At 36.4% G+C, this 26,290-nt stretch overlaps 2 protein-coding genes across 4 annotated transcripts in view; one reads left to right on the forward strand and one right to left on the reverse strand.

Annotated features, from left to right (window-relative positions):
* Positions 1 to 3,739, forward strand: part of HBS1 (translation elongation factor EF-1alpha (GTPase) HBS1) — a 126,341-nt gene extending 122,602 nt beyond the window's left edge. For 2 of the 3 annotated variants that reach the window (XM_081765458.1, XM_081765460.1), the window contains one exon: positions 312 to 569. In XM_081765458.1, the coding sequence (XP_081621584.1) occupies positions 312 to 569 (258 nt within the window). Of the gene's footprint in view, positions 1 to 311; positions 570 to 3,498 lie in introns of those variants that run through there. The other variant, XM_081765459.1, reaches the window with a different exon arrangement.
* Positions 3,740 to 10,182: 6,443 nt separating this feature from the next.
* On the reverse strand, positions 10,183 to 21,895 carry LOC145690509 (heat shock protein 70 A2-like). The gene is made up of 2 exons (XM_081765462.1): positions 21,489 to 21,895; positions 10,183 to 12,239 (listed from the first exon to the last, which is right to left on the reverse strand). The coding sequence occupies exons 1-2, from the start codon at positions 21,663 to 21,665 to the stop codon at positions 10,497 to 10,499; spliced, it is 1,920 nt and encodes a 639-aa protein (XP_081621588.1). The 5' UTR covers positions 21,666 to 21,895; the 3' UTR covers positions 10,183 to 10,496.
* Between the last annotated feature and the right edge of the window lie 4,395 nt (positions 21,896 to 26,290).

A 26,290-nucleotide genomic window follows, 5' to 3' on the forward strand; every position in this document is an offset into this window, starting at 1 on the left:
GACCACTTCTATAATTCCCTTAAGCACAAATATTTCACACATATTGGCAACATTATTTTTTGCAGTGTAGTGAGGAATAGAATGAAGAGTCAATCGCATAAAAAATTACTTTTAATTAAGTTTAGAGATCCACAACCGTGCTCTTACTAAATTCACACCTCAGACACTTTCATTAACTGATGATGGTATTCGTATCTACCGATTATGTAGGATATAAATTTTCTCGTACGGAAAAGATAAGCTGGATGATATGTTATTTTTTTATATTTGAATTAACTTTCGTTGATTGATTGGAATCCTACTTTTTTCAGGTAATTATCCATTACCAGAGTTTAGCTGAACAGGCTGTCATTACCAAGCTGGTAGCACAGTTGCACAAAAGTACTGGTGAAGTTATGAAGCGTCGTCCAAGATGCCTGATGAAAAACTCAAATGCAGTCGTTGTGATCGAGATTTCACGGCCAATCTGTGTTGAATTGTACAGAAACGTTAAAGAATTAGGACGATTTATGCTGCGTGTGAACGGAGTTACCATTGCTGCCGGATTAGTTACTGAGGTAAAAAATTAGATGTGACTGTATATATGTTAATCTATGGGAAGAAATAGGAGAATCCATAGTCATGAAGCTGCCCATAAAAAGTTGATGTGAATGAGGATTGAACTTATTGCTACTCATCAGAATTGAGCGTCCTACTCGCTTATCCATCACCGGAAGAAAGAATAGTAATTTAAAAATGATAGTCGTTACTCCATCATTTGAAATAATTTATTAATTCATCTTGTGTGTAATTACTTCTCAGTTTTAAAGTGATATTGGTTGGTTGAATAGACTTAAGCCTCGCTTTTAGCAGCAGTGCTGTAGGAGACGTGGACCTACAGCTTAACGTGGGATCCGAACCACGTGAGCTCCCACTAAAAGTCGAACCCGGGTCTCCTGCGTCAAACAATAGGGTCATGAGGGAGCTTAGTAATTCGTCGTGTTTAATCATTGAAATAGCATGACATCATTTTTCCTCTGTTTATTTGTTTAGACTTTAACATGTCTTTTGGCACCAAGGTCATAGGAGACGATTGAAAACTTAACATGGAATCTGAACCACATAAGCTCCCACGAGTAAGTGAACCCGACTCCCCTTACTTAAGACACAAAGGAACATAGCATGACTTCCGAGTTTACATTATGTGCAGTATTGTTAGTGAAACCATGACCTCTCACATCTCTTCAAAAAACTACTCTCATGCGTAAGAGGAATTAAATAAACAAATTTATGTTGTATTATTTCACACTTGGTTATTAACGTTTTATTATTTCACACCCAGCTACGCGTACTAACGTAGTTTCCATGTGGTTAAGAATAGAACGTACTCGAAAAGTTGTAGTTTGCAATAGCATATGAAGAGATTGAAATTTATGTGGAGATAATTGGGACAGCATAAGAAAGAAAAAAGGAAAATCATGTCTACTGATCATATATTTTAGTAATAGATCCTTCTCAATCATCCAGTTTTTTTATTATTATTATTATTTTTATATATATACAATCGCCAATGCGAGTTTTGTTTTACTGGTATAAATAATAATACAGTGAATCGTGAAAATGGTACATTTTATTTCTGTTGTTAAAGTGAAATTGCAGTGAAAATTCAAGAGACTGTAAAGTGTTGACACTAAAGATGGATTTCGCAGAATTAAAAGGGAAAAAAAATTACTCTCATAACCGTAACTTTTTCAAGTTTTATCTAGAGAAGCATATAATCAGGCAGTTTTTCTTTGATAGTCATTGATTTGTAAATCCGTTCCAGATTTTATGAACATATAATGGAAAGGCTTGGGATAGTAAGTGTAGGGAAATTTCGTCAGATAAATTTATATTTTTGTCCTTCATTTTCCTGTTTAGTGTGAGATAGTTTAGATAGTTTATGAAATATATGTTTATCTTTTGACATTTAGTTCATATATGCACTTGAAATAAAACTTAGGTAAAACTTACATAAAGACATTTTACATATATATACGTATATATTTTCAGTTATGTAAGTTTTCTTTGTCTTACGAGCATCCGGATCAATCTGACAAAAAAAAAAAAAAAAAAAAATGTAATGGCTGTGTACGTTTATAACTTAAGTAATACATATGGAAATTAAAGCTGTTCTAAAATACTTCCTCAAATAAGAATGTATTTCGGTGATGGTTGTACAGTTGGCTCAAAAAATATCTGTAACTTATTATTATTATTATTATTATTATTATTATTATTATTATTATTATTATTATTATTATTATTATTATTATTATTATTATTATTATTATTATTATTGAGCTGAGCGAAGCGAAGCTCTTATACTCGGGTTAGCCGTTTGGTTGTCCGCGAACTCCTCCTAGACCGTTTGGCCGATCTCAACCAAACTTAGCACGCTGATAGAGTATGTCGTGCTGAGTGACAACATAGGTCGAAATCAAAAATCCGATGTACCATCGAGGAATAATCACCGAAAAACGCTTCCTGATTACGTAGTTTAAGCTCGCTCAGCTCATTTCATTGCAATCGGGTATATACATTGCATTCCTAGTTATTATTATTATATTTATTTTCTTTAATCCATTATTGTGTCTGCATCGAAGTTCTTGATGTTACGAGGAAGGATCAGAAACCAAGGTTACAAGGCCGATATTTCTGGAGTTTCGTCTGTTATAGAGGAATGAGGACCGTGTAGTAATTTTAATACATGGAATTCGCAGCTGCAGAGTTTCAGCCACATACGGCACTAGTTGTAGGTAAACACAAATAGTGACTCCTTTGGGAAACGTCTCGCGAAGAAGTCCGCTCAGTTACTCGATTTCTGTGGACGAAACATGTAACCACAGCTGAAATTCACCGGCAGCTGGCAGAGGTTCACAGAGAGACTAATGTCGTGTTAGCATGTAGCAGAATGGTGTCGAAAGTTTGCAGCTAGTAGAGAAAACGTAACTTAAAAGAAACGCCGTGGCACCAACAGATTTCAACACAGCTCGCGTGGAGGAGCTGATTCAGGACAACAGGAGGATCACGTTACGGCATCTGATGACAGAATTGGAAAAGTTGTTCGTAAGCGTTCGTCATATTGTGCGCAATATTCTGCGAACACTTCGTGACAACGTAGCTGGACACGCAAGGACAGGATTTTCATCAGGAGGGAATTCCCAAACTCATCCCACGATGCGACAAGTGCCTTCACCGATATAGAGACTGTCGAAAAATAACCTAATGTATGTACAATCTGTTGGCTGTATTAGTTGTATGAAATTTCCACTGCAGGCTTTGTAACCTTACTTTCTGATCACCCCTCATACATTATAATTAGGAAGAGATTTCGGTCGTCACGAAGTTTGAGAGTGCACTCTTGACACTCCAGCACAATGAACTAAAAATATATTACTGTTTTCTTGATCTGATGTATACTTACGAATATCTCCATCTACGTTATTAACATACTGCTCTTTTTCTCTCTCTTTACAGATATATTAAATGCAAGCGAATGTGCAGCTGTTCTTGGTGCAGGTGAAATATCTGTTCAGTTCACCAGAAGAAAAAGACTTACGATGTTAACTTTTATTTATTTTTAAGTGCAAGCATAATTATGCTGTTTACTTTGAGGTGCTGTGACTTTAATTCCATTGGGGTTGATAGTGAATATGTGATTTGTTGTGTATTATATACAGCGAACAGTGTAAACAATAAAAACTTACGAGCATCCAAATGAATGTTTCAATTTTGATTCAACGCATTCAAATACAAAGAATATCTTGCCACCCATCTTATTGGGAAAAGCCGTATACTCTCATCCTGAATTTAGATTATATCAAACAAATGCATATCGGCTTCTTGTAAATACTTACTACAAGAGTAAGAAGTATTTAATAATTAAAAGAAAAAAAGTGAGTGATCAAGATTTCCTAAACTTAATGGCACGTTCTTCATTCGAGAAATCTGATTATTCATTTTTCTTTTAAAAGTTCTACTTACTTGTGTGTGTAAGAGAATTAAAATAGAAGCAAACATCTTTATACTCTAAGCGCATGTAAAATATATATATATATATATATATATATATATATATATTCAAGATACGCATTAGTCGAAAACGCGAAAACACTTGAAAGAAAGGATAAAAAGTTAAGAAAATGTGTCTTAAAACAAATCTTGTATTAATAATTGCTAATTCTATTGAAAGCTTTTTAAGTATTTATTAGAGCATAAAGGTGTATTGAGAATGATCAGTTATCTCTTTACCTTTAGTGCGTGGTGTGCATTGTACTGAGGTTCGAAGATATCGATAATATATCTATGTGACTCGTTGGAAAATTATCTATAAATAGCAAATCCGGTCTTCAAAGCTAGAATGAAATGAAATGAAATGAAATTTTTGAGTTTTACGTCCTACGGTTATGCCAGTTAGGCTAAAGGAGACGGTGATGATGAATAATGAATGAAATGGTGGAATGAAGAAAGTGGGAGGAAACGGGAGAACCCCGAGAAAACCCACGCACACGGTGTTTGTCCACCACAAAGTTCAAAGCTAGAATTAATGGCGATATCAATCATCATATCACTGATTATATGACGAAGAAGCAAAATCAGCTAAAGTGTTTTCTTTGAAAACGGGGGAACAGCTTAAAGAACATGTGTATTTGAAAACTGTTAATATATATATATATACATAAACTTATATAATTTTTATTGTTTTAGACAGGATTTGCACCGGGAATTCGGATCCATAGCTTTCCTTCTCACAGCATCCATGAAGAAAGAATGGGTTAATTTAGTATGTAGTTGGTGAAAATGATTGTTGTTGTTGTTGATTTCAGCTTAGCATCCCTTTCAGCAGCGAGGCTATATGAGACGTGGATCTACCGATTAACGTGGAATCAGAACCACATGAGCTCCCACCGTTAATCGAACCCAGGTCTCCTACACCAAAGGCGCGTACTCTAACCGCTTAGCCACGAAGGAGCTCGTTGATGAAAATGTATGGTTTAAATAGAAGGAAGGTTGATTCTTACCTTGTCTTATCATCCTCAATTTCTGTATACTATACATTTGGTTTTAGATAGTATGTTAAAGGATATTATCAAACCCAAATAACTGATAGCATAGTTAAGGTACAGGGCATTTCTCTTCCGCTGTGGTGAGAGCATTCGTGAGTTCACCACCTACCTCCTCGTGCCATACAAAATATTACTTAATAAAATTGTCAATGTTATTGGTAGGGTGGTAGTGTTGAGCAGTTCCACTCCAAAACGTTTGATATTAAACTGTTTTGAAAATTAATTTCTAGATAAGGGGAACGTCACAACAATTACAATATCCTGCTCATTACTTTACTCCGCATTTTGCTGATAACCTGAATAGTAATGGAGATTTTGTAATTAGGCTAGCCTTAGTGTGTAAGAAGCATGATGATGTCTTTGAAATGTAGGAAATGGCTACCTTTGGCGTCTAGGTGGAGCTCAACACTATGTATCATAAAAGGTTCCAATCAACATTCATCCAAGAATTGCTTGAATTCCTTCGATAATGATTGATTTATATGTGGCAATGGATCAGTTTCCTTTGATAAACTTGGCATTTTCAGATAGCCCTCCCAACTGTCTCGTGGCTAGGGTACGGTTCTTTATTGCTTAGAATCTCGGCTTCGATTACCGATGGGAGAGCATTCAGCGCATTACAGTGCTTCAGATTCTACCATAAACTGTAGTTCCAGCCTCTGTCCGAAAAAGGGACGTTAAACTTCAACAAATATTTAACCAAGCGGTGTGGCGCTTGTACAATCAGAAATCTACTCGAAACACGACTTAATTTCAACCACACAGAATGTAATGTCTGTCAATTTTTTTGGAGTACCCAATGGATAATTTCTCTTTGTCTAATTTATTCAATTTAAGTCACACACAAAGTTACCTTATAATATAATAACTTCGGTCGGCCCTGTTGAAAATACAGATAAAGGTGGTGGGTAAAGATCGCCCCTTTTTCCGTTTATGATACAAATAGTTATAAAAAGTAAGTGTTCATAAAAACCCATATCGTATGAAGTTTAAGCATTAAGCGTTACATCTGTGTACAACTAATATGCGTTTGAAAAATATTGTAGTAAATCATATAAAGAATCCTGGAAACAAAACATGGCTGTTGATATTCTGCCAGTTCAGGTGTCTTTTTTAACTTGCAATAATTTTAGTGTAAGGCGCTTCATGAAACATTGTACTTCTTGTTTTCGTGAAGGAGAAACGGTGGCTAAGTGGTAGAGCGCTTGCTTCTGGTGCGTGGGGTCTCAAGTTCGATCCTCGGACAAGTAAGTTTGATGTAGATATCGTGTCCGGGGTTTTCTTTGGTTACTCCCGTTTCCTTCCACTTTCTCATTCCACGAATTCTTCCATCATCATTCACTTGTCTTAATCATCGTCTTTTTTAGCCTAAAGGGATAATCATGGAACGTTAAACTGATAATTTCATTTTGTTTTCGTGAAGACTACAGTTATCAAGACTAGAACGTATCAACAAGCATTCGTGTAGTGAGTTCATATTAAAATTATTGTCACAAGTACGAAAAAACATCTGAACTGGCAGAATATGAACAAAAGGCCGATCTTGACTCGTTTCCTTTCCCTTCATTTAATTGATTCACAAAGGTGTGAAAGATTTCGTGTAAGTAATGTAGCTTCAGAGAAGCAATGAGTCATTTCGTGTCGTTAACTCATCTGACCACACACACACACTCGCGCTACATTTTAATCCTGTTCATGTTTCCTTTCTGACGCACTAAAGTTCCAATTCAAATTTCGTTATGATATTTCACCTATATTGAAGTTATTTGACAAAGTGTCTGGTAAAATATTGAATGAGATACCCTGTATATCAATAGGATTTCCTGTGAAAATGCATCTAAAAATCATATAAGTAAGGAATTCAACAGTAGCTGTGGATATTGGCTGTTAGTTAATTTTATCAGATGAAAAGGTAAGGAAAATGTGTCACATTACTTGGTTGAACATATGTCTGTACAAATTTAGAGATTTTGCTTAAATTTGTATGGTTTTGTCTACAGTGTGTAAATAATTACAAATTGAAGTGCTTCTTACACACAGACTAATGTATAATCATCCATGTTGAAATAGCTATACAAAACTAACACCCTTCAGTCCAAGTCTTTTTTACGTATCTACTTTTTCCGTATTTTTGCTCATTTATTTACTTCAAGAACAGCTAAATGTATTTTTCTGAAAATGGAAGAGTTTCAAACATTCATTTAAAACAAACCTATTGAAGAGCAGCAAAAAGCACTCGAAATATCAGTTTGAGATTAACACATCAGTTAGAGAACACTCCTCAGGTAAGCTACAGAGGTAAGAAGAGTTACGCAGGTGAATTACTGCTAAGAAGTTACATTATCAATTTTTCTGTGATATTTGCATATTTTGAAATAGTGAAGACGTTATTTAGACGGACAAAGACATCTTCCGTAAACAACCTTGTGATAATTTTAGCGCAAATGGTTCCAAGACTTCTCTGGCCACTTCTTCGGTGAGTAATATTCCGCTATGCTGCTAAACTAATGACATGGTGAATGGATGTTTCACTCTGGAGAAACACATCCTTTTATTCGAGTTATGGAATTCTCAGCAGTGAAAAATTTCCTCATATCATTTCATTAGTTATAGCAGAGCAGCGGAATACTACTTACTGAGGAAGAGGTCAAAAAAGTATTGAAACCGTAAGTTTGTATTAAAATTAACACAAGGTTATTTAGGGAAATGTCTTTATATGGAAACTCTTTGCGTTCTATAGCATCGATCAGCATAAAAAAGAAAATTTGCTCGGGAACTGATGAACATTGTTTTGATTGGAGAATGTTTTCTATCATTTCGATTTTTTTTTTTCTGCTGTTCTTCGAGGTGTGTGTGTGTGTGCACTTTTTTTTTAAAGTGATACAAATGTGGGAACAGGAGGGAAGAGATCTTGATCTCTGTACCTTTTGAAAGTGGGCAAATTTAAGACACCAGTGTGTATTTGTTGTCCCGACTTCAATCATGACATGTAAGCCAAATTTACCATTTAGTTGTAGGTATTATTATAACCCCTGCGTGTGAAATTCAAATTAGCAACACATTGGGCTATTAAATTAGAAAACTCAGACTTAGTCAGTCATTAGGTTCCTATTGATTTCCCTCGTTGCTATACGGTTAGCGCACTCGCTTCGGCGCGGAAGACCCAGGGTCGATTCCTGGCAGGGAATAATTCCCCCCCTCCAAATTTCTTTACACCACCCCTGGATGGAAAAGGAATACTCTCCCAAATCCAATTGTATCAATCGGTATCATATAGATTATTTATTACATCAAGTTAAAAAAGGTTTAGCGTTTAGGAAAGAAGGCAATATTCTTATTTATCTATTTCATTTCAAAATACGAAGCGACCTCGTTCTCATGTACGGCTTCGAGAACCACATGACCTCATCGTTTCGGGCGGCATTTCGATCAAAACAATTGACAAAACAGATCCGCTCATACCTACTCCTGGGCTCCGCAGTCGTTTCCGAGAAAAGAGATTGATGGACAGATGCAGATGACTGAAATTGGCAACGTCTTGAGCGGTCATTCACCTAACTCTTCTCAATAAGGAAAAATGTGACAATATACAATAATAAGCCTTTACCAGATTCAGTTGGTAAGTGCTACTCTGCAAGTGGTGTATTAACGGACGGAAGTTAGAAGGGTGTAGTCAAAACGCTTTTAGAAATGAAGATATCGATCGAAGAAAGTTATGCAAGAAACGCATTTGCCGCTAGCTTAATTTTTTGTAAAGTATATTTTTATTCACGTAAATTCATTGAGCGAATTATTAAAATTAGGCTACCTTACAAAAAGACAAAATAGAAAGATTCAAAATATTTGTAAATTGAAAAACTGGATTTCTGGAAGCCAATAACGTAGCCAGGAAGGGGCAGGAGCGGAGATTAAGAGCTCAAATAATATTAGAACAATTAACGTTTAACAACAGGGTTAGAACATTAAAATAATGAAATTGCAGCTATGTACAGTATTAATTACTAAACGAATGTGATTTCAGCATGGGACGAGGGTATTTTTCCCCAATTAATATTTTTTTTTAAATCACCCACTAAAACTTGATGCGAGTGAATAAATTGAAATAATGGCAGAATTTTGCAAAATGATTACAATAATTCGCATGTAATCAATTTATATATAATTACTGGGTAAAATAGTGGTGGTTAATTCCTAATACAGTGAAATCTCTCTTAACGGGCATCTCTCAATAGTGGACACCTTCATAAGAGGACAAACTTCCTTATTCTTCCATGCCATAAATATGTGTGGTGTGGTGTGTTATGGGAGAGAACCCTTCCTTTTAGGGACATCTCATTTACGGACAAATAATCGTGTTCCAAAATCCGCTTCGAGAGGTTTCACTGTATTGCGTACTTTAATAACAAATGCTCAAATGTGTGAACTTCCTTTATTGAACCTACTATTGCGAAGAGCTCAAAATAGTAGTAGTAGTATTGTAATAGTTGTGTAACAAAATATACTGTTTTCTTTGAGTTTGTTTAAAAATGTATATCACTATTCTGAGAGCACCCCCCTTTTATTTTGAACACCCCCCAAGTAAAAATTTCTGGCGTACTTACTGATTCCTGGAGGGAGCTCATGTGATTCGAATCCAACGTTAAGATGTAGTTTCACGTCTCATAGAGCGTCGGTGCTGAAAGGGACGTAAACTACAACCAATCAGTTAAATATTGCTTACCAAAATCTGACAAAATAAATTCTAAGTAAAACTTACGATGAGGGAAGTTTTTCTATATTTACTTACAAAATAATGACGCCGAATAGAAAACAATTTCTTAACTACTACAAGTTTCTCAAGTTATTCTCCTTGTCAGGCATGAAATTTTGTCGTTGAGTTCATATAAATGCTGAACAACAATACCACCCAACTTCTACTTTAAAAAATTAAACTTAGACCTCTATATAATACTTCCAATAATTGGGACAATTGTTTCTCATAAGATACCAACACAAGGCTTTTGGGATGAAAGATAGGTTTGAACATACAACACAATGTGAGTGAATCATAAAGTATTAGTTCCATGAAAGACGTACTATAAACAAGACATATCTGTTTTCGTCAATTTGTTTTTATTTTTTTAAAAAATAGAAAAATAAATAAATTACAAATTAAATTGTCAAAGGCGCAGTTAACATTTTACTATCTTGAAAAATAAGTCATTCTGAGAAGATGCAGTTATGAAAAAATAAGTAGTTCTGAGAAGATGCAGTTATATCTTTGAGATTCAACGAGTATTTGTACTAAATTAGTATCACAGAAGTAATGTATACCCATTCAATTAACACATGTTTCAAAGGAATACATAACATCAAAATCCGCATACAATAACAATTCATTCAACTAGTAACCGTCTTTGGTACTTATGTTCAGTCCACTTCCTCTACAGTTGGTCCTTGATGAAATTGTGGGCCACCAGCTTGTTGTCCACAGCTACCACTCTGTTGACCTCCCTGGTGAAGCTTCATCATTAGAGGACTGCATACTCTTTGCAATTCTTTCAACCGATCTTCGTACTCGTCCTTCTCGGCCAATGTGTTGTTATCCAGCCATCGAAGAACTTCGTCGCATTTCGAACGAAGTGTGTTCTTGTCCGCATCACTGATCTTAGTTCCAGCTTCGTCTGCTGCTTGTTTCACGCTGAAAACGTAGCTCTCCAATTGATTCCTAGCGGCTACCCTCTCTCTTTGTTTCTCGTCTTCCTCCCGGTATTTCTCTGCTTCTGATAACATTCGGTCAATCTCTTCTTTCGATAGACGACCCTTGTCATTCTTAATCACAATGTTCTTCTCCTTCCCTGTGCTCGTATCCTTCGCTGACACATTCAGAATTCCATTCGCATCTATGTCGAATGTTACATCAATCTTTGGAACGCCTCGAGGAGCCGGTGGAATACCTGTCAGATCGAACTTCCCTAGAAGGTTGTTGTCTCGGGTCATCGCACGTTCTCCCTCATACACTTGGATAGTAACAGCTGGCTGGTTGTCCGAATACGTGGTGAATGTTTGGGTCTGCTTGCATGGAATTCTGCTGTTTCTCTCGATGATCTTCGTCATCACTCCTCCAGCGGTTTCTATGCCGAGAGACAGGGGGGCTACATCCACCAGTAACACATCTTGAATCTGACTGCTTTGGTCTCCACTCAAGATGGCTGCTTGAACGGCTGCACCATACGCCACTGCTTCATCAGGATTGATAGACATGTTTAATGACTTCCCACAAAAGTAGTTCTGCAACATATTTTGGATTTTTGGAATGCGAGTAGAGCCTCCTACAAGAACTACGTCGTGGATCGAAGATTTGTCCATTTTAGCATCATTAAGAGCCTTCTCCACTGGTTCCAAAGTAGAACGGAACAGATCCATACACAGTTCTTCGAATCTTGCTCTGGAGATCTTCGTGTAGAAGTCGATTCCTTCATATAAAGCGTCGATTTCAATACTGGCTTCCGTGCTGCTTGACAAAGTACGCTTGGCTCGTTCACATGCTGTACGAAGTCTTCGGAGAGCTCTGGGGTTGCTTCGAATGTCCTTCTTGTATTTCCTCTTAAATTCTTCCACGAAGTGATTCACCATTCGGTTATCGAAGTCCTCGCCTCCAAGATGAGTATCACCTGCTGTAGCCCTCACTTCAAACAAAGAACCTTCGTCGATTGTCAGAATGGAAACATCAAATGTTCCTCCTCCCAAGTCGAAGATCAATACATTCCTCTCCCCTTTCAGGTTCTTGTCCAGACCATAGGCCAGGGCAGCTGCTGTGGGTTCATTGATGATTCGAAGAACGTTGAGTCCTGCAATTGTTCCGGCGTCTTTGGTGGCCTGTCGCTGGGAGTCGTTGAAGTAGGCAGGGACAGTGATGACTGCGTCTGTAACTTTTCCACCCAGATATGCCTCAGCTGTTTCTTTCATTTTTGTGAGGACCATGGAGCTGATTTCTTCGGGGTTAAACCTCTTTATCTCTCCTTTGAACTCCACTTGGATCTTTGGCTTTCCGCAGTCACTGATAACAGTGAATGGCCAGTGTTTGATGTCCTGTTGGATCTTTGGATCGTCATAGCGTCGCCCAATTAACCTCTTGGCATCGAATACTGTGTTCTTTGGATTCATGGCCACCTGAAAGATACAAAGAGAAACACAAGGTAAGATAACTGTCAATGAATTTGATATACTAATCTAAAGTGTCACTAACACTAAACCAATTTTAAAATTTACAAATAGTAGCTGTAGAATGTACAAGTAGTAATTCTTCCGATTGGCTTCGGAAGAAAGATCTCTTAGCTGTTGTATGTATATGTGATTGTACAGCTATCCTGTATCACATAGTGTGTGATGAAGCGAAAGAGTTAGTTGGTGAAACTGTAACACGTGTTGAATTTTAATGAAAATATATAGTTTTACTCAGCAAATAATTAGTTTGTATTTAATTATAACAAAGCAAAGTTTCTTCAGAAGTGTATAATGGCATATACTTTTTTCTTTTTAATCATTTTCGATTGATTGACTGTGCCAACAAGACATGCGTTGCAATTGAGGAGTTTGATGCTCTAAGGGCGTAGGTCTGAAATATGCATCTGGAGAAAAACGATGTTGAAAATTTAAATAGTGTTTTTTCTTACATAAAACAATGTAATATGCACCATTTTATTCCGATATTAAGCTGAGATTTTAACAAGAGGCTAAACAAGCATATAAAAGCCATTCATTGCATTTGATGCAAAAAGGGCAAACCCTCGCTTACGCCCTTGTTACATCAAACTCCTCAATTAAAGTTCAGATTCAACACTGTAAATAATATTACATGTGTAATAATTAAATATATAATATGTCCATGATTTTAAAACTTTTCGGTTTCATTTCAGGTCGTCCTATTGAAATGGTCCTGACAGCAGAAAAAGAAACCCAGCAAATTTACGTGGTGTTGTAGTTCGCACTAGAACCGTAGTGGAGCCAGGTTATGTGTAATATCCAGAAACAAAATCGGTAGTTCAAGTACAACGAAACTAGGCGATGTGCACAATAAGGGACGGTCCGACATTCAAAGGGTGTGATCAGTTTTTGTAACTTGACTGTGTGTGAAAGTACACGTGGTGGAAACCAATGTATTCAAGAAGAGGTACAAAATTTGTTGTTAAGTTCGTTCGAAGTCCAAAGAAGTTAATTAGGCAACCAGCGAGAGAACAGCATGAAAAGATCACGTACAAGATTCAAATTGTGCAGAAAATCAAACCTGATGACTTACCAAAGCGCGAAACATTTGTAATCGCTATACTGAATTGTGTTGCTGTTGAGGTCACCTTTCACCTATCGGAGAAAATAAATCGCCACGCCGTACGAATTTATGGTTCAGAAATCTTATTTGTAGAACACATGCGGAATATACTGAAAGTTAATGTTTGATGTGGTCTTATAGCCAGTCAAATTGGGGAGCCGTTTCTCTTTCGAGAAGGTAATGCTACCGGTAACTTACTTAGATATGTTGGAGAACTTTGCTGACAGATTGTACATATAGTCGGCACTGATCTTCAGCGGGATGGTGGCCTACCACATTGGAGCCGTCAGATGCAACATTTTTTTAAAGTGTCACATTCTCCATTTTTTGGATTGGTCGTGGCGAACAATTTCTTAGCTTCAGACATTTCCCTGATATTAGCCATTTTTATTATCATTACGTGAGCACGTCAAAGACAGTGTGCGCTACAAAAGTTGACAACATATTAGGCTTAAAAATATGAGATAGAAGATGCCATGAACTTTGTACAACACATGGCGTGAAATTGAGTACAGGTCATATATTCTTCGTGCCACCAAAGGCACCCATGTGCAGTGAGTGTATTGAACTGAAGTGTACTCATTTGAGTTGCAGTAAAACTTTTACATTTACATCGAGTTACATTTTCATTTTCATGAAGAGTAATGATGACATACAAATGTTCTTTTCCCCTATACTTGTTTGGAATGTTGGTCTCATAGTGAACACCTTTTATATAATTATTAAATATATATTTAATTTTACTATGCTGAAGTGAATCTGAATCTGAACTATTAGTGTAGTAAATATCTTATTAGCACGACCAATTAACCGAGAATGATCAAGGAAAATAAGAATCAGCTACAGTTTCAAGATTTGACACATATTTTACATCATTTTTAACTAATTGGATTTCATTTAGAAGCAAATACTTAAAGCACTTGTTTGGTTGATTTGTATTTATCCTTTTGTCAGGAGCGAGATTATATAGGACGAGCTCAACAGTTTAAAGAGGGATCTGAACCGATAGTTTCCATCGAAAATCGAACCCGGGACCTCATGCACGAAAGGTGCGCGTGCTAGATACTTGACTCAACTTATTTTTATTTGTAGATGGGCACATAGAACAATACATAAGAAATTAATCTCATTTCACGCTAAAACATCGCACTCCTGGAGTTTAAAGTGTTTTCAGAGCTAGAAACAAATTGACGTTTGGAGAAGCACGTGGTACGCTGTTGCCACTTCGTGCGCATCGTGAGTCATCAGTTCGGAATTGCCTTGTGAGTCTTTAACGAAAAAGAAAATTTCCAAATATTGGTTTGTTTGGAACGGATGAAAGGCTATGTTTGTCGTTCCAGTTTGTGCATGTTGGGAAGGAGGGGACGCTTTTTTTTTTTTTAACACTTCCGCGTACAAAGAAACGAAAGACGCTTCTTTCATTCTGAAAACACATGTTTTCTATTTAGCGGTAACATTGGAATGTTGAGCGTCTGTTGCCAAGGAAACCCTCCACCCACTGTTGTTAAAATGGCGTTTATGATTCTACCCTCGTTGAGTGTCCGTAATAACTATTCCCTTCTTCAAAACAAATCTACACGTGTTTTTCAGCTATCAATTTGTTTCCACTTTTGAAAGCGCTTTGTTTCTCTCTTTTCTAAAGAATAGAGTGTACAGTAGTTATCAACATAAGAAAATAAGAGGTTTAATATTCATGGATTATTTTCTCTGCAGCCTCAAAGAAAAGAAAGAAAAAAAAATTCGGTAATTGTTTACAAGTGTATGGTTACATCAATGAGTGTTCGTTTCCTTGAAATCTCTACTTCTTATTCTCAAATGTTACTACTGTCATCATAAAAGTTCGAATGGTGTAATGACTTTTGCGACCATAGAGAAAATTTCTGTTTTAAGCACAAATATACCTTAAGATAGGCATGTCATTTGCGGCCATGTGAAAATGTTAGGGTGAGTTTGATTTATTCGACTCATTAGGAATCCACCTATATTGGACACATAAGCATATAGTGTGAATCGCAAACCGTTTACTTTATTTAAATATTTCCATGCCCTTAAGAAGTTACTTTTTCACCATTATTACACACACACAAGAAAAAAGTCTTCACGACCCAACATTGAAGTTTCGTCAACCCTGAATTTAGAATATATTTCAGAAAGTCAGCATAAATTATTCTAGTTGATTTCTGGTTTCAAAGACAAAATATTCACATCTAAAAATTTGTCCATGCGCATAATTTTCCTATTTCGTTCGTTAAGCAGATGTTAATTCGTCCACTGTCAAAAGTAACTGAAAATAATGCAGTTTGCGCACAGTAGTATACTTATGGATACGAAATGCTACAAAAAGTGCATTTCAAAACGTCAAAAGTATTTGCTTGACAATGTCAATGTATTGCGTGTAATTGGCCAAGAGTGCCTCTGTATTACGTAATCGGAACTATTTCAGAAAATCTATGATTTTTTAAAATTGTTTCCCTGTAATAAATGGCATGTAAATTTCTTAATATGAAAAATATGTATATTTTTTTTTCTGATTAAGTTACGAAATGAGTCAAGACAAAGAAATTCTACAATATTATCATTTAACAAAAAAAAAAAAAAAATCCAAAGGTGACTTAAACCAAGCTGAACAAAAATTATATATGCGTGAGTGTAAAATCTCCTGAGTACTTTTTCTAGAAAATTGAGAAAACTAATTTCTTTGTAAACTTAAAAAGTTGATGCTGTACGAAAATCATGCCATTTATTGAGGTGACACTGATACCTTCTTTATGCCACTAGCAAGACAACAGTTAGTGAAATATAGCTCATGAAGTTATCATTATCTCTTAAATTTTGATTTCAAGTAAAATATCCAAAGATAAGACCATATAGCAGTCGATAAGGCACATCGAGGTGAGCAAAACATATTTACGGTAAATTGTTTCGCGTAGTTTTCGAGAAGGTAGAAAAAAACTAGCTTCAGTGGCGATAACAGTATGTTGTTCAATGCCAATAATAATCTAGTTTTTATTTGACTGGAAGAAATTATTTATTTACATAGTATTTATGTATCAAAATAAGCTTTTAACTAGCAGATTTGCGTAACGGTGACACACATACTACTTATAGACTGCACGAAAAAATTACTGAAGATTCGATTGGATTGAAATTTTGCGTCCCTTCAACATCGAGGTTATATGAGACGTGGACTTACAACTTGATGTGGAATCCGAACCACAAGAGCTCGCGCCTTATATTAGCCATGTTATATCCAAGAATAACTTCCTGAAACGTATTGTGTTGGCAAACTTTAAACGAAGGTAAGGTAGGAAGCATGGAGATTTTTCTTTTTCTCGTGATTTTTTTAATGAAAAAGTAAAAAAGGAAACTTTTAGGATTATTAAAATATTGAACTGCAGATTTTTTTCGTCCTACCCTGTATGTAAATATGTCCCAAGTCGTGTGGGTTCGTAATGAATCGAATTGAACCTGTCTGACGCACTTAAACAGCAGTTTTCTCCATAGTCACAAAAGATGCTGAACTGTTCAAATATTTTTTTCCCTAAACATTTATATTTTACATGGCATATAACAACTGCTTTCGTTTAACACTTAAATATCAAACGAACAAAATATTAAAATAAATAAATAAAAGTTCATACCGCCCTCCTACTCATTATTATTATTATTATTATTATTATTATTATCCCAATAACTTCGAAATAAACATTGGAATTTTCAGTACTTTCATTTAGCATAGAAAATGAATTTCTTGTGGCCCATCCAAAAGCATATCGATTAGGTCCATTTGTTTCGAAGTTATTGAGATGAGAACAAAGCAAGGAGGCACTTGTTACCTTTGCTGGAAATTATGTATAACAGATGTTCACAAAATTACAAAGCAGGTTGCGTAAATAACATTAATGGGGAGTCCCAGATTCGAATTTTCCCTTCAGCCGTTCTGACAGGTTTCCTAGCATTTCTCATTTAAATATAGGCTCCAGCAATTTTCATTTACTTTCCTTTCATTATGCATTGGCAGTGTTTCTGGTGAAATTCTTTCAAGACCATATCCAAACCTCGTTTTGAGCGTTGAAGTTGAACAAACATTCTGTACAGTTTGCCAGAATTTTCTAATCCAAATCTCGAAGTAGAAGTAAAAGAGCTCAAGGTATGCTTGAAGTTACTCGAGTGGTTACACATATATAGTTTCTTGCTGTGTATTTATTTATTTATTACATAGTTACCACAATTGCTTTTTAGATGAGCATTCCAAGGTGAGAAAAGAAGGATAAATCCCGAAATTTGTATGTAGTTCCGGACATTCATTTACTCAGAAAGATCTATCAATTCTCCCTATTCTTATATGGATACTTGAATCTGTCATGTACCATTTAAATATAATTAAACGTATCCCCTGTTAATAATGACCAATTCAGTTATATCAGAATGGATGAATATAATCCGGGGGAAAATTCAGCCCGTAATCTTTGTCAGTGTTCCTCTCCCTAATGTACTTCCACAAGCATTGCCATGTACGGTGTATACAGTACACAAGGCGCGAGGTGAAAGCAATAGCCAATTACTTCGAGATCTGGTTAATTACTATATTAAATTCCCCTACAATGTTAAAGTAAAATAGCACATACATATTATGTCAATTTCGAGTTCCACTAGTTTCGGAGATAAACGTTCTTTCTCAAAGTTAATCCCTGTAGATTTAATAAGAAAATCAAATTAATTTCTCGTGGTGCAAAGATGCCTATTTTAACAATTTCGACAGCAGTATTAGAGATGTACAGTTACATGCGAGATCACAAGTGGCCAAGAAGCTAACCAGTATGCTTTCTATGAGTGCAGTCACGAGTTCGTTTCCTGTAGAACTAACGTTGAATTTCGCGTTAAACTGCGGTTGAAAAAAAAACTTACATTTCAAAAAAAAAAAAACATTTTCTGACTAACGACACACTTTGCTGCACGCATAAGACATCGTGACACGCTTGAATTTTTCATTAAAATAATATAAACTATAATAGTCAGTGGCATACGCAGAGTTCTTCAAGCACACAACTTCATATCCTGTTAGGACATGAATGATATATATATATATATATATATATATATATATATATATATATATATATATATCTTAAATATAGTAAATTTTTATCTTCTCACTATTTTGCTCAAGGGAGTTAAAGACCCGAAACTCCCCTTGGGCACGCCACTGATAATAGTGTAGGACTATAAATTTCTATAAATTAGCGACTATGTAGTACTGGGCATTATTTTCGCCGTTGGAAGCGTTTACTAGTACAGTCCGTATCAAAATGGATTGCAACTAATTGGTACATTAAATTCTAAAATTTCGCGTTACACTCTACGGGACTGCGAGACACACTGGTTCGTAACCACTAACAAACTCATATAGTTACACGAGGCAAAATCTACAGTCATACGGCAATCTATACCACAACAATAAGGGTGTTTAAGGGGATCGTTGCTCCCTGGGCTCATGCTTCGCTCTCCCTTAAAAAAATATGAACAAAATCGCCTTAGTCTTAATTATAGAAAATCATTAGCAAACTATCACGTCTGGCTCTTCCAAAGAGCAGTGACTTAGGTGTAGGTCGTATTTTAAGATTATTAGTGAAGTATTTAAAAAATGTGAACAAAGTTGGTTGAGCCTTTTCAAAAAAGAAAAAGAAAGAAAGAAAAGAAAAAAAAATCGTAGAGCTCATCACTACAAGTAAACAATCCCTTCTAGACGTTTTCAAGAAAAGTAAGTTACGTCACTATTCAATGTTGTTACTGAAACATTAAATATGAACAAAATTACCTAAGCAGTTTTCAGAAAATAGTCGGAGAAACATTCCCACTAATAAGGTAGCGTAGCTGACTTTTTCCAAGAGAAATGGCTTAGTGAATCGAGCTATTAATTTACGAATTGATTGAAGTTTAATGCCCCTTTATAGCATAAAAACTATATAAGACGAGACTCGCGGCTTAAATGGGGATCCGAACTACTCAAGGGTCTCCATCGGTGATCGAACCTGGGATGACGTCCACTAAAAGCTTGCGCATTACACACGCCACCAAGTGACACAATTGTATTTATGAAATCTGAATGAAGTTATCCGAACAGTTTCGTGAGATAGTTAAAAAAAAAAACTAGTCCTAACCAGTAAACTGCGTCCAATGTACAGCTGTTTCTGAAAATGTTATGAATAAAATTGCTGGAGATTTTTTAAGAATTAAAAAAAAAATCAAGATCACTTATTAACAAGTAGACGCTATAAAACGTCTAAGTCCATTGAAATCTCAAATTCGACTTTTTAAATTATTTTCATGATTTCAACATTCTTTTATTGTATTGAAATCTTCCAAAGGATAATTAATGAAACGAAATCGAAAACGAACTGGAGAATTGTTAAAAGTCACCAATACAATCTTGCCCATCCCAGTGGCCCTTCGCATTAGACCTGAGGGGTCTTGCCATTTACCCACATTTCTTTCTTTCATAAGTGAATCGTGATAAAGTCACTGTTCTGTCAAATTTAGTCGTAATATAGTATGCTGACAAGTTACCTAATTAGGGACCACCATATAAGCCAGCGATTCCCAACCTTTTTCAACTTGCGGCACACTACGGGTGTAACTTGGATTCTCGCGGCACACTACGGATGTAACTTGGATTCTCGCGGCACACTACGGATGTAACTTGGATTTAAGCGGCACACTTATACATATTATTATTTGTAAATATAAAACACAGTGGTATTTTTTATTACTGATCTTCGCACAGAGAAGAAAGCTCGATCACTGGTTTTTCCCCATGGTAAATCACTATGCTTATTTTTCATCTTAATTTAAAAACAGAAAACAATTGCAATTAAATATTGGACTCGTTTTTTTTAAAAAAAATACGCTTCCTTTTTCGAAAATTGTATAAAACCTTTTACTACAAAGGAAGATCATTAAATAACGAACGGATAAACAAATCTCTTTTACCTTTAAAACGCAAATGTATTTAATTTGTCGCAAGGATTGAATGATATTTTAAATTTTCATGTTACGAAATAGTCTGCAAAAATAAAGCAATAATGGTCATAATAATAACAAATACTTTTTTCAACATCAGAAATGTACAGAAAAGTAACACAGCATGAAACTTAAAATTGTAGATTCATATTAGAGGTTCATAGTAATGTGCAATACAAGTGTACATTTTCCCCTACGTGTTGCAACTTGATTGCTATAGAATTAATAATTTTGTTTCAATTTCCTCGCGGCACACCAGCGGCCCATTCACGGCACACCAGTGTGCCGCGGCACACCGGTTGGGAAACGCTGATATAAGCCATAACCCTCACAAGCCTAGCATTTTTTTAGATATGCTTCAAGCTGTTTATTTATTTTGCTACTGCTGTATACATAATAATAATAAGAAGAAGAAGAAAAGATAGCGTGTTCGCCTTCTTAATCCCCGGTACGAGAGGTAAATTAACAATATTAAAATAGATTATTTCCCGGCCGTACCAAGAGGAATTAATTTTTACTTGGTAAGATAATAACTTGATGGAAAAAATGATTTCAAAAATCAACATTGGTTTAAATCGCTCTTGTAAAGTAGTTATGCAGGCCTATAGCTAGCCCAAAAATGTAGGGGAGACCGGTAGATGTTAGGGGGGGCTATCCAACCATATTATAGTTCATTTGCAAGCCTACCGTAAAAATTTTAGGAGCGGGCAGTAAAAAATTAGGGGGACGTCCCCGTGGATACGGGCCTAGTAGTTAGTATATTCTAAAACATTCAAAAATGCGCAATATGCTACAAATATTTTTACTTTTAGGCGACCTGCTGACTGAACATTTTGTTTCGGGAATTTGAGACGCAAAACAAATTAAATTTTGTTATATTTACTTTCATATTATGATTGACTTGCAAAACGTTACAATATAAGTCATAATCCAAGTTTTGCTTAGTTCTAAAGAAACAATACATTTGAATAGTTGGAACTTCAAATTTCGAACTTAAAATTAGAACTCGAAATTGACTAAAACACAAATTAAATTGCAAATAAAGTTTACGTATTTGAATATGGTTAACTTACCTGATTCTTGGCGGCATCTCCAATAAGTCTCTCTGTGTCCGTGAAGGCGACGTAGCTGGGGGTTGTCCTATTGCCTTGGTCATTTGCAATAATTTCCACTTTGCCCTGCTGCCACACTCCCACACAGGAGTAGGTGGTTCCCAAGTCAATTCCAATCGCTGGTGTTTTTGGAGCCATTTCTTTTTAAATTCACTCTCAAAATAATGCACAAATAAATGTTACAGTAAGCACTGACACCAAATGTCACTCTGTAATATCTTCCGATATTGCTTCGCCCTTACTATTTTCTGCGTTCTCTCTCGTATGCTTGCTTTACTAAATCTGGCGCGTGATTAGCCTGCCTACGCTTATAAAACTTAGCAATTGACGTACGTGTTGCATCACGAAACGTCTAGAATGTCGTTCGAGAAAAAAAGTTTCTTCTCGCCTCGTGAAGCTACGAAATGTTACGAGGTGCTTACAGAACTGTTATCTCATTGGTTGATTCCGAAGAGAGTAGGCGTGTCGTTGTCATAGAAACTTCTCGTGCGTACAACAGCTGTTTTTGTTTGGTTTTAGCATTCTGCTAGCTTCCAGTGTGTTCCACATAAGGCTTTTATTTTTTTATTTTCACCATGGTGAATATTCGCGAAAGTAAATGAATTTCTCCAACGTTCTTTCAGTTTTTGTGTCTTTTTCTGAATTTGATACTAATCTTCTGTTCAAAGCGTATTTCATGTAAACTTCTCAAATACATGACTACCACAAATCTAAAGAGCAAGAAAATTGTACTTTTTTCCTAAGTTTATTCAAGATAAAAATATCCTATGTTTCTTGGTTCACAATCAAGGGTGCCGATCCCGGGGGGCAAAGGGGTCCGCCCTCCCAAAGCTCACGTGGGCCCCCTATTGTATTTATGAATATAGAATATTTGGCATAATTTGAGTTCAATTTGTCTTAATATCTTCATATATATATACCTTCTGCATCTGAATGCACCCCCCCCCCAATTTACAGAGAAATCGTCCCCCTTGTTCACAATGAAACCACCTCCGAAAGCATCTGAAATTAAATATGGTCTGCTTTTTCTGCAATAATTGAAGAGGACTTAGCGACAATTTTGGCAACAGTAAACTAAGTACAGTTGCTAGATTTGTTGCTAAACAAGAAAATAATAAGCAGATACATATTAATAGAATCTATTACTGTACAACTAATAAGGTACTCATCTGTTCAGAGTTCGAGAAAACTGCAAATTCTTCAACATATTTCGCTCTCTGTAGCAAAGGGGGTGTATTGAACTATCGTTCCAATTAATTTAATGATTTCTTGTTGAAGTTTAGGGAGGCACGGTGGCTCAGTGGTATAGTGCTTACTTCTGGTGTGTGGGGTCCTTGGTTCGATTCCTGGCCAAGTAAGTGTGGTAGACAACATCGTGTCCGTGATTTTTCTCGGGGTATTCCCGTTTCCTCCAACTTTCTCATTCCACCAATTCTCCCATTATTCACTTGTTTTAATCATCATCACCCTTAGCCCAAAGGGCATAATCGTGGGACATTAAACTCAAAGATTTCATTTTCTTGTTAAAGTTTGGACGTGTTAAAGTTGTTTCTAAATGATTTTATGAATGGCGTACTTTTAAACTAAAATTTAGCTAGCATAGGCAGCTCAAGAATATTATGTCATTTGGATACTACTATGTTCCGCTTCTGCGTTCGAGTGAAGCAAAAATACGAGGAAAACTATGAAAGCTTCTCCAAAGATTGGGTTTGTGTGCCTATCATCGTAGTGTTTGCTTTATGCAAAATGAGACAGTATATTCTGTGTTCTCCCATTGTAAATTATTGATAGTATGCCATTGTTGGGCAATCTTGTCTTTTTTTTTTTTTTTTTTTTTTTTTTTGATAAAATTGTACTTTTGTCGTGAAAATTAAATTCTTTTTAGTAAGTCGCCGTTTGTTGCTAGACTTTTTTTTTTTTTTCGTTGAAGACCAGAAAAGTCAGTTATGGCGATGAAGTCGCTAAGGCCTACCGCTCACTGGCAACATTTTGTCGGGCAACTATCTTGTTGCTCTGGCTAAATGTATTGAGTCTTATGGGAGCCCGCTCACTGCGGCGACAGCGACACAGAAGTTGCCGAGGTACCTCCAAACAGAGGGATAAAAAGTAAATGTCTTCTACAAGTTTTTTCACATAGTTCGTTCCGTGTGTAGCGCATGAAAAGAAATGTTCGCAATGGAAGCTAATACATGTATATTTTTAATTAGTGATGAAGACAGTGAAGAATTGAGGAAATAGAAAAACACCCAGCGTTATATTAAAAAAAAAAAAAAAAAAAAAGTTTGCAAGAATATTCAGATATAAATTTGAAGAAGAAATTGTGGGATGAAATGTGTTTTGCTATTGTAAGAAACTGGAATGAGTTTTCCAGCCAAGAAAAAAAATAAAGCATAATACAGGTATTTACACAGGAGTCTATTGCATTTTGAAATGGAGTTTACGTTCCACGGTTGTGCCGGGTAGGCTAAAGGAGACGATGATGAAAATGAATGAAATGGCAAGATGAAGAAATGGGAAAACCCATGCACACGGTGTTTGTCCACCACAAAACCCACTTGGCGCGAGCTGTGATCGAACCAGGGAACCTATGCACCAGAGGTGAGCGCTTTACCAATGGACCAATGTCATTAGGTGGTCTGATTATTATTAACGATTATTTTACAGGTAAATCAATCTAATACACGCATAGTACATGCTTACTTAATGTCACTATTAGCCTTTCTTCAGGTGGTACAGCTAGTCTGAAGTTTGTGTTTATCTTTGTTATTACTGGGGCTACTAGAGACAACAGTGCATCATAGGTGATCACATTCATTCTACAGTAGCTAAAGAACTTCGAGGGATAATTGCGTAAATCTCTATATAGCGTGTAAAATTTTCCCTTGAGCAATCTCTCACTGTATATAGAATGTACTCAGTATTTCTTTTTTCTTCTTTTCTTCCTTCTTAAATTTAGCATCAGCGAACAAACAATAGCACATTCTTCGAAGTCCATCGTACTGTGTCCAATCCCGCCAAATTGTGATATGAAATGCCCGGCAACTTTTGTGTTGCCGTCGCCAGTGAGCGAGGGTGTGGTAACAAAAATGTTTTATCGCCGTGAAGTTGCTGACTGTAGGTAACAGCAACAAGACAGTTGCGCAACTGTTTTGTCGCCAGTGAGCGGTAGGCCTAAATTGCCAAATACTGCATAGCGAACTTCTCCCATTCGAGTCAGCCGACAGTTGTGTCTGTCGCTCCGTCCTGTTCCGCAATAACACTCTTAAAACTTACCAGATTTTATAAAACTTGGCATTTAGTACCTTCCTTCCAATGTGCATAAGTAACCCTGTTGAGCGTCAAGGAATAGAAAATATCCAAGGTATAAATATCGTGTACCGCAGTTTCCCAAATTAAATAGTTTCTTCTTGCAAAACAGTAAGTTCACACAAGTAAAAGGAAAGCGATCTGCAATTGAAAGTGATGCTGTAGCTCATGAAATAATTCTTGAGAATGTGCCTAACTCTGCATAATCTCAATCAGTCTGTTTTGGAGAGGGTCTCCGTTTTATAACTGGTTACACTGTTCATCGTTGTCACTCACTGGACCCACCATTTGAGATCTTAGTTCAACCACCAAATGTGGAAGGTCGGATTAATCAAGAGGTGGATTAATTGTTTCCAACAGAGAATTGGTTATTTACTGTTCAGGACTTTGAAGTACTTTTCACCGATTTTCATGGGAAGAAAATCAGACAGGAAATAGAAGTGATTGACTTTATGTAAAATGTTATGAAAAATACTCCTATTTGTATCCGTGAATAGTAAAACATATCTTTGCACAAGAACATTTATTCCCACAAGAGCCGTACTTAACTGTAGCTACAAGCCAAAGATCAGAGAGCAATGCAGTATCACCAAATGCATTTCCAGAACTTCGTCAAGAGGGTTTCAAGGTCCCAAGGTAATATCATTGCAGGTGTTTTATCATATCTCACTATGGTGTTCATTTTTTGCATATCCTGCTCAGCCGAGGTTTAAATCCGGATCCTCCGTTGTGTACGCCACTGAACCCGAAGATTTAGTTCGTAGAGCTGGATTGGATTTGATTTGAATTAAAGGTCCTGTTCAGCAGCGAGACTATGAGGACATGGGCCTACAGCTTAACGTCAGATCCAAACAACATTGAATCGCACTGGGAATCAAACCCGAGTCTTCCACGCAAAAGGCGCGTACGCTATCCATATAACATGCGGGAGCTGAGTTCGTAGGGCCGTAGAATGTATTTGAAATTATGTCATTCCGGGCGGCGTCCGGAGACCACATATTTCGTGAGTTGATTATTTGTCGTTTCGTGTTTTACTTTTTATTATTTTAGTTTAACGATTATGCACCGAAGATAACCGAGACTGTGATGATGCGATGGATGATGTAATAGTGTAATGAAGAAAGTAGAAGGGAACGAGAGAACCCCGAGAAAACACACGCAGATGATGTTTGCCCACAACAAGGTTCCTTGGTGCAAGCTGTGATCGAATCAGGGATCCCATGCAGCAGAGGTGACCGCTCTATTTACTTTATTTCGTTCACTTACTGATTCATATCGAGTCTTGAGAGCACAAACGTCATATGTCCAGTTGTCTAAATTTTTCAGGAGACTGTTTCGACGTGTCAAAATATTGGAAAAAAATCAGGATCGTGACTAAAATAGTTGAACATTAGGGATAAGTTAAACATGGTATTGACTTTCTGATGCATGCTAGCTATCGAAATACAGAAGCTGAC

The sequence above is a fragment of the Thermobia domestica genome, chromosome 7 (assembly GCF_964235325.1).
Source record: "Thermobia domestica chromosome 7, izTheDome1.hap1.1, whole genome shotgun sequence".
NCBI lineage: Eukaryota > Metazoa > Arthropoda > Insecta > Zygentoma > Lepismatidae > Thermobia > Thermobia domestica.

Excerpts from the sequence above, each read along its gene's own strand:
- LOC145690509 (XM_081765462.1), bottom strand. The coding sequence starts at position 21,665 with ATGGCTCCAAAAACACCAGCGATTGGAATTGACTTGGGAACCACCTAC. Across the intron at positions 12,240-21,488 it reads GAGATGCCGCCAAGAATCAG|GTGGCCATGAATCCAAAGAA; the intron begins GTAAGTTAACCA and ends TGTATCTTTCAG.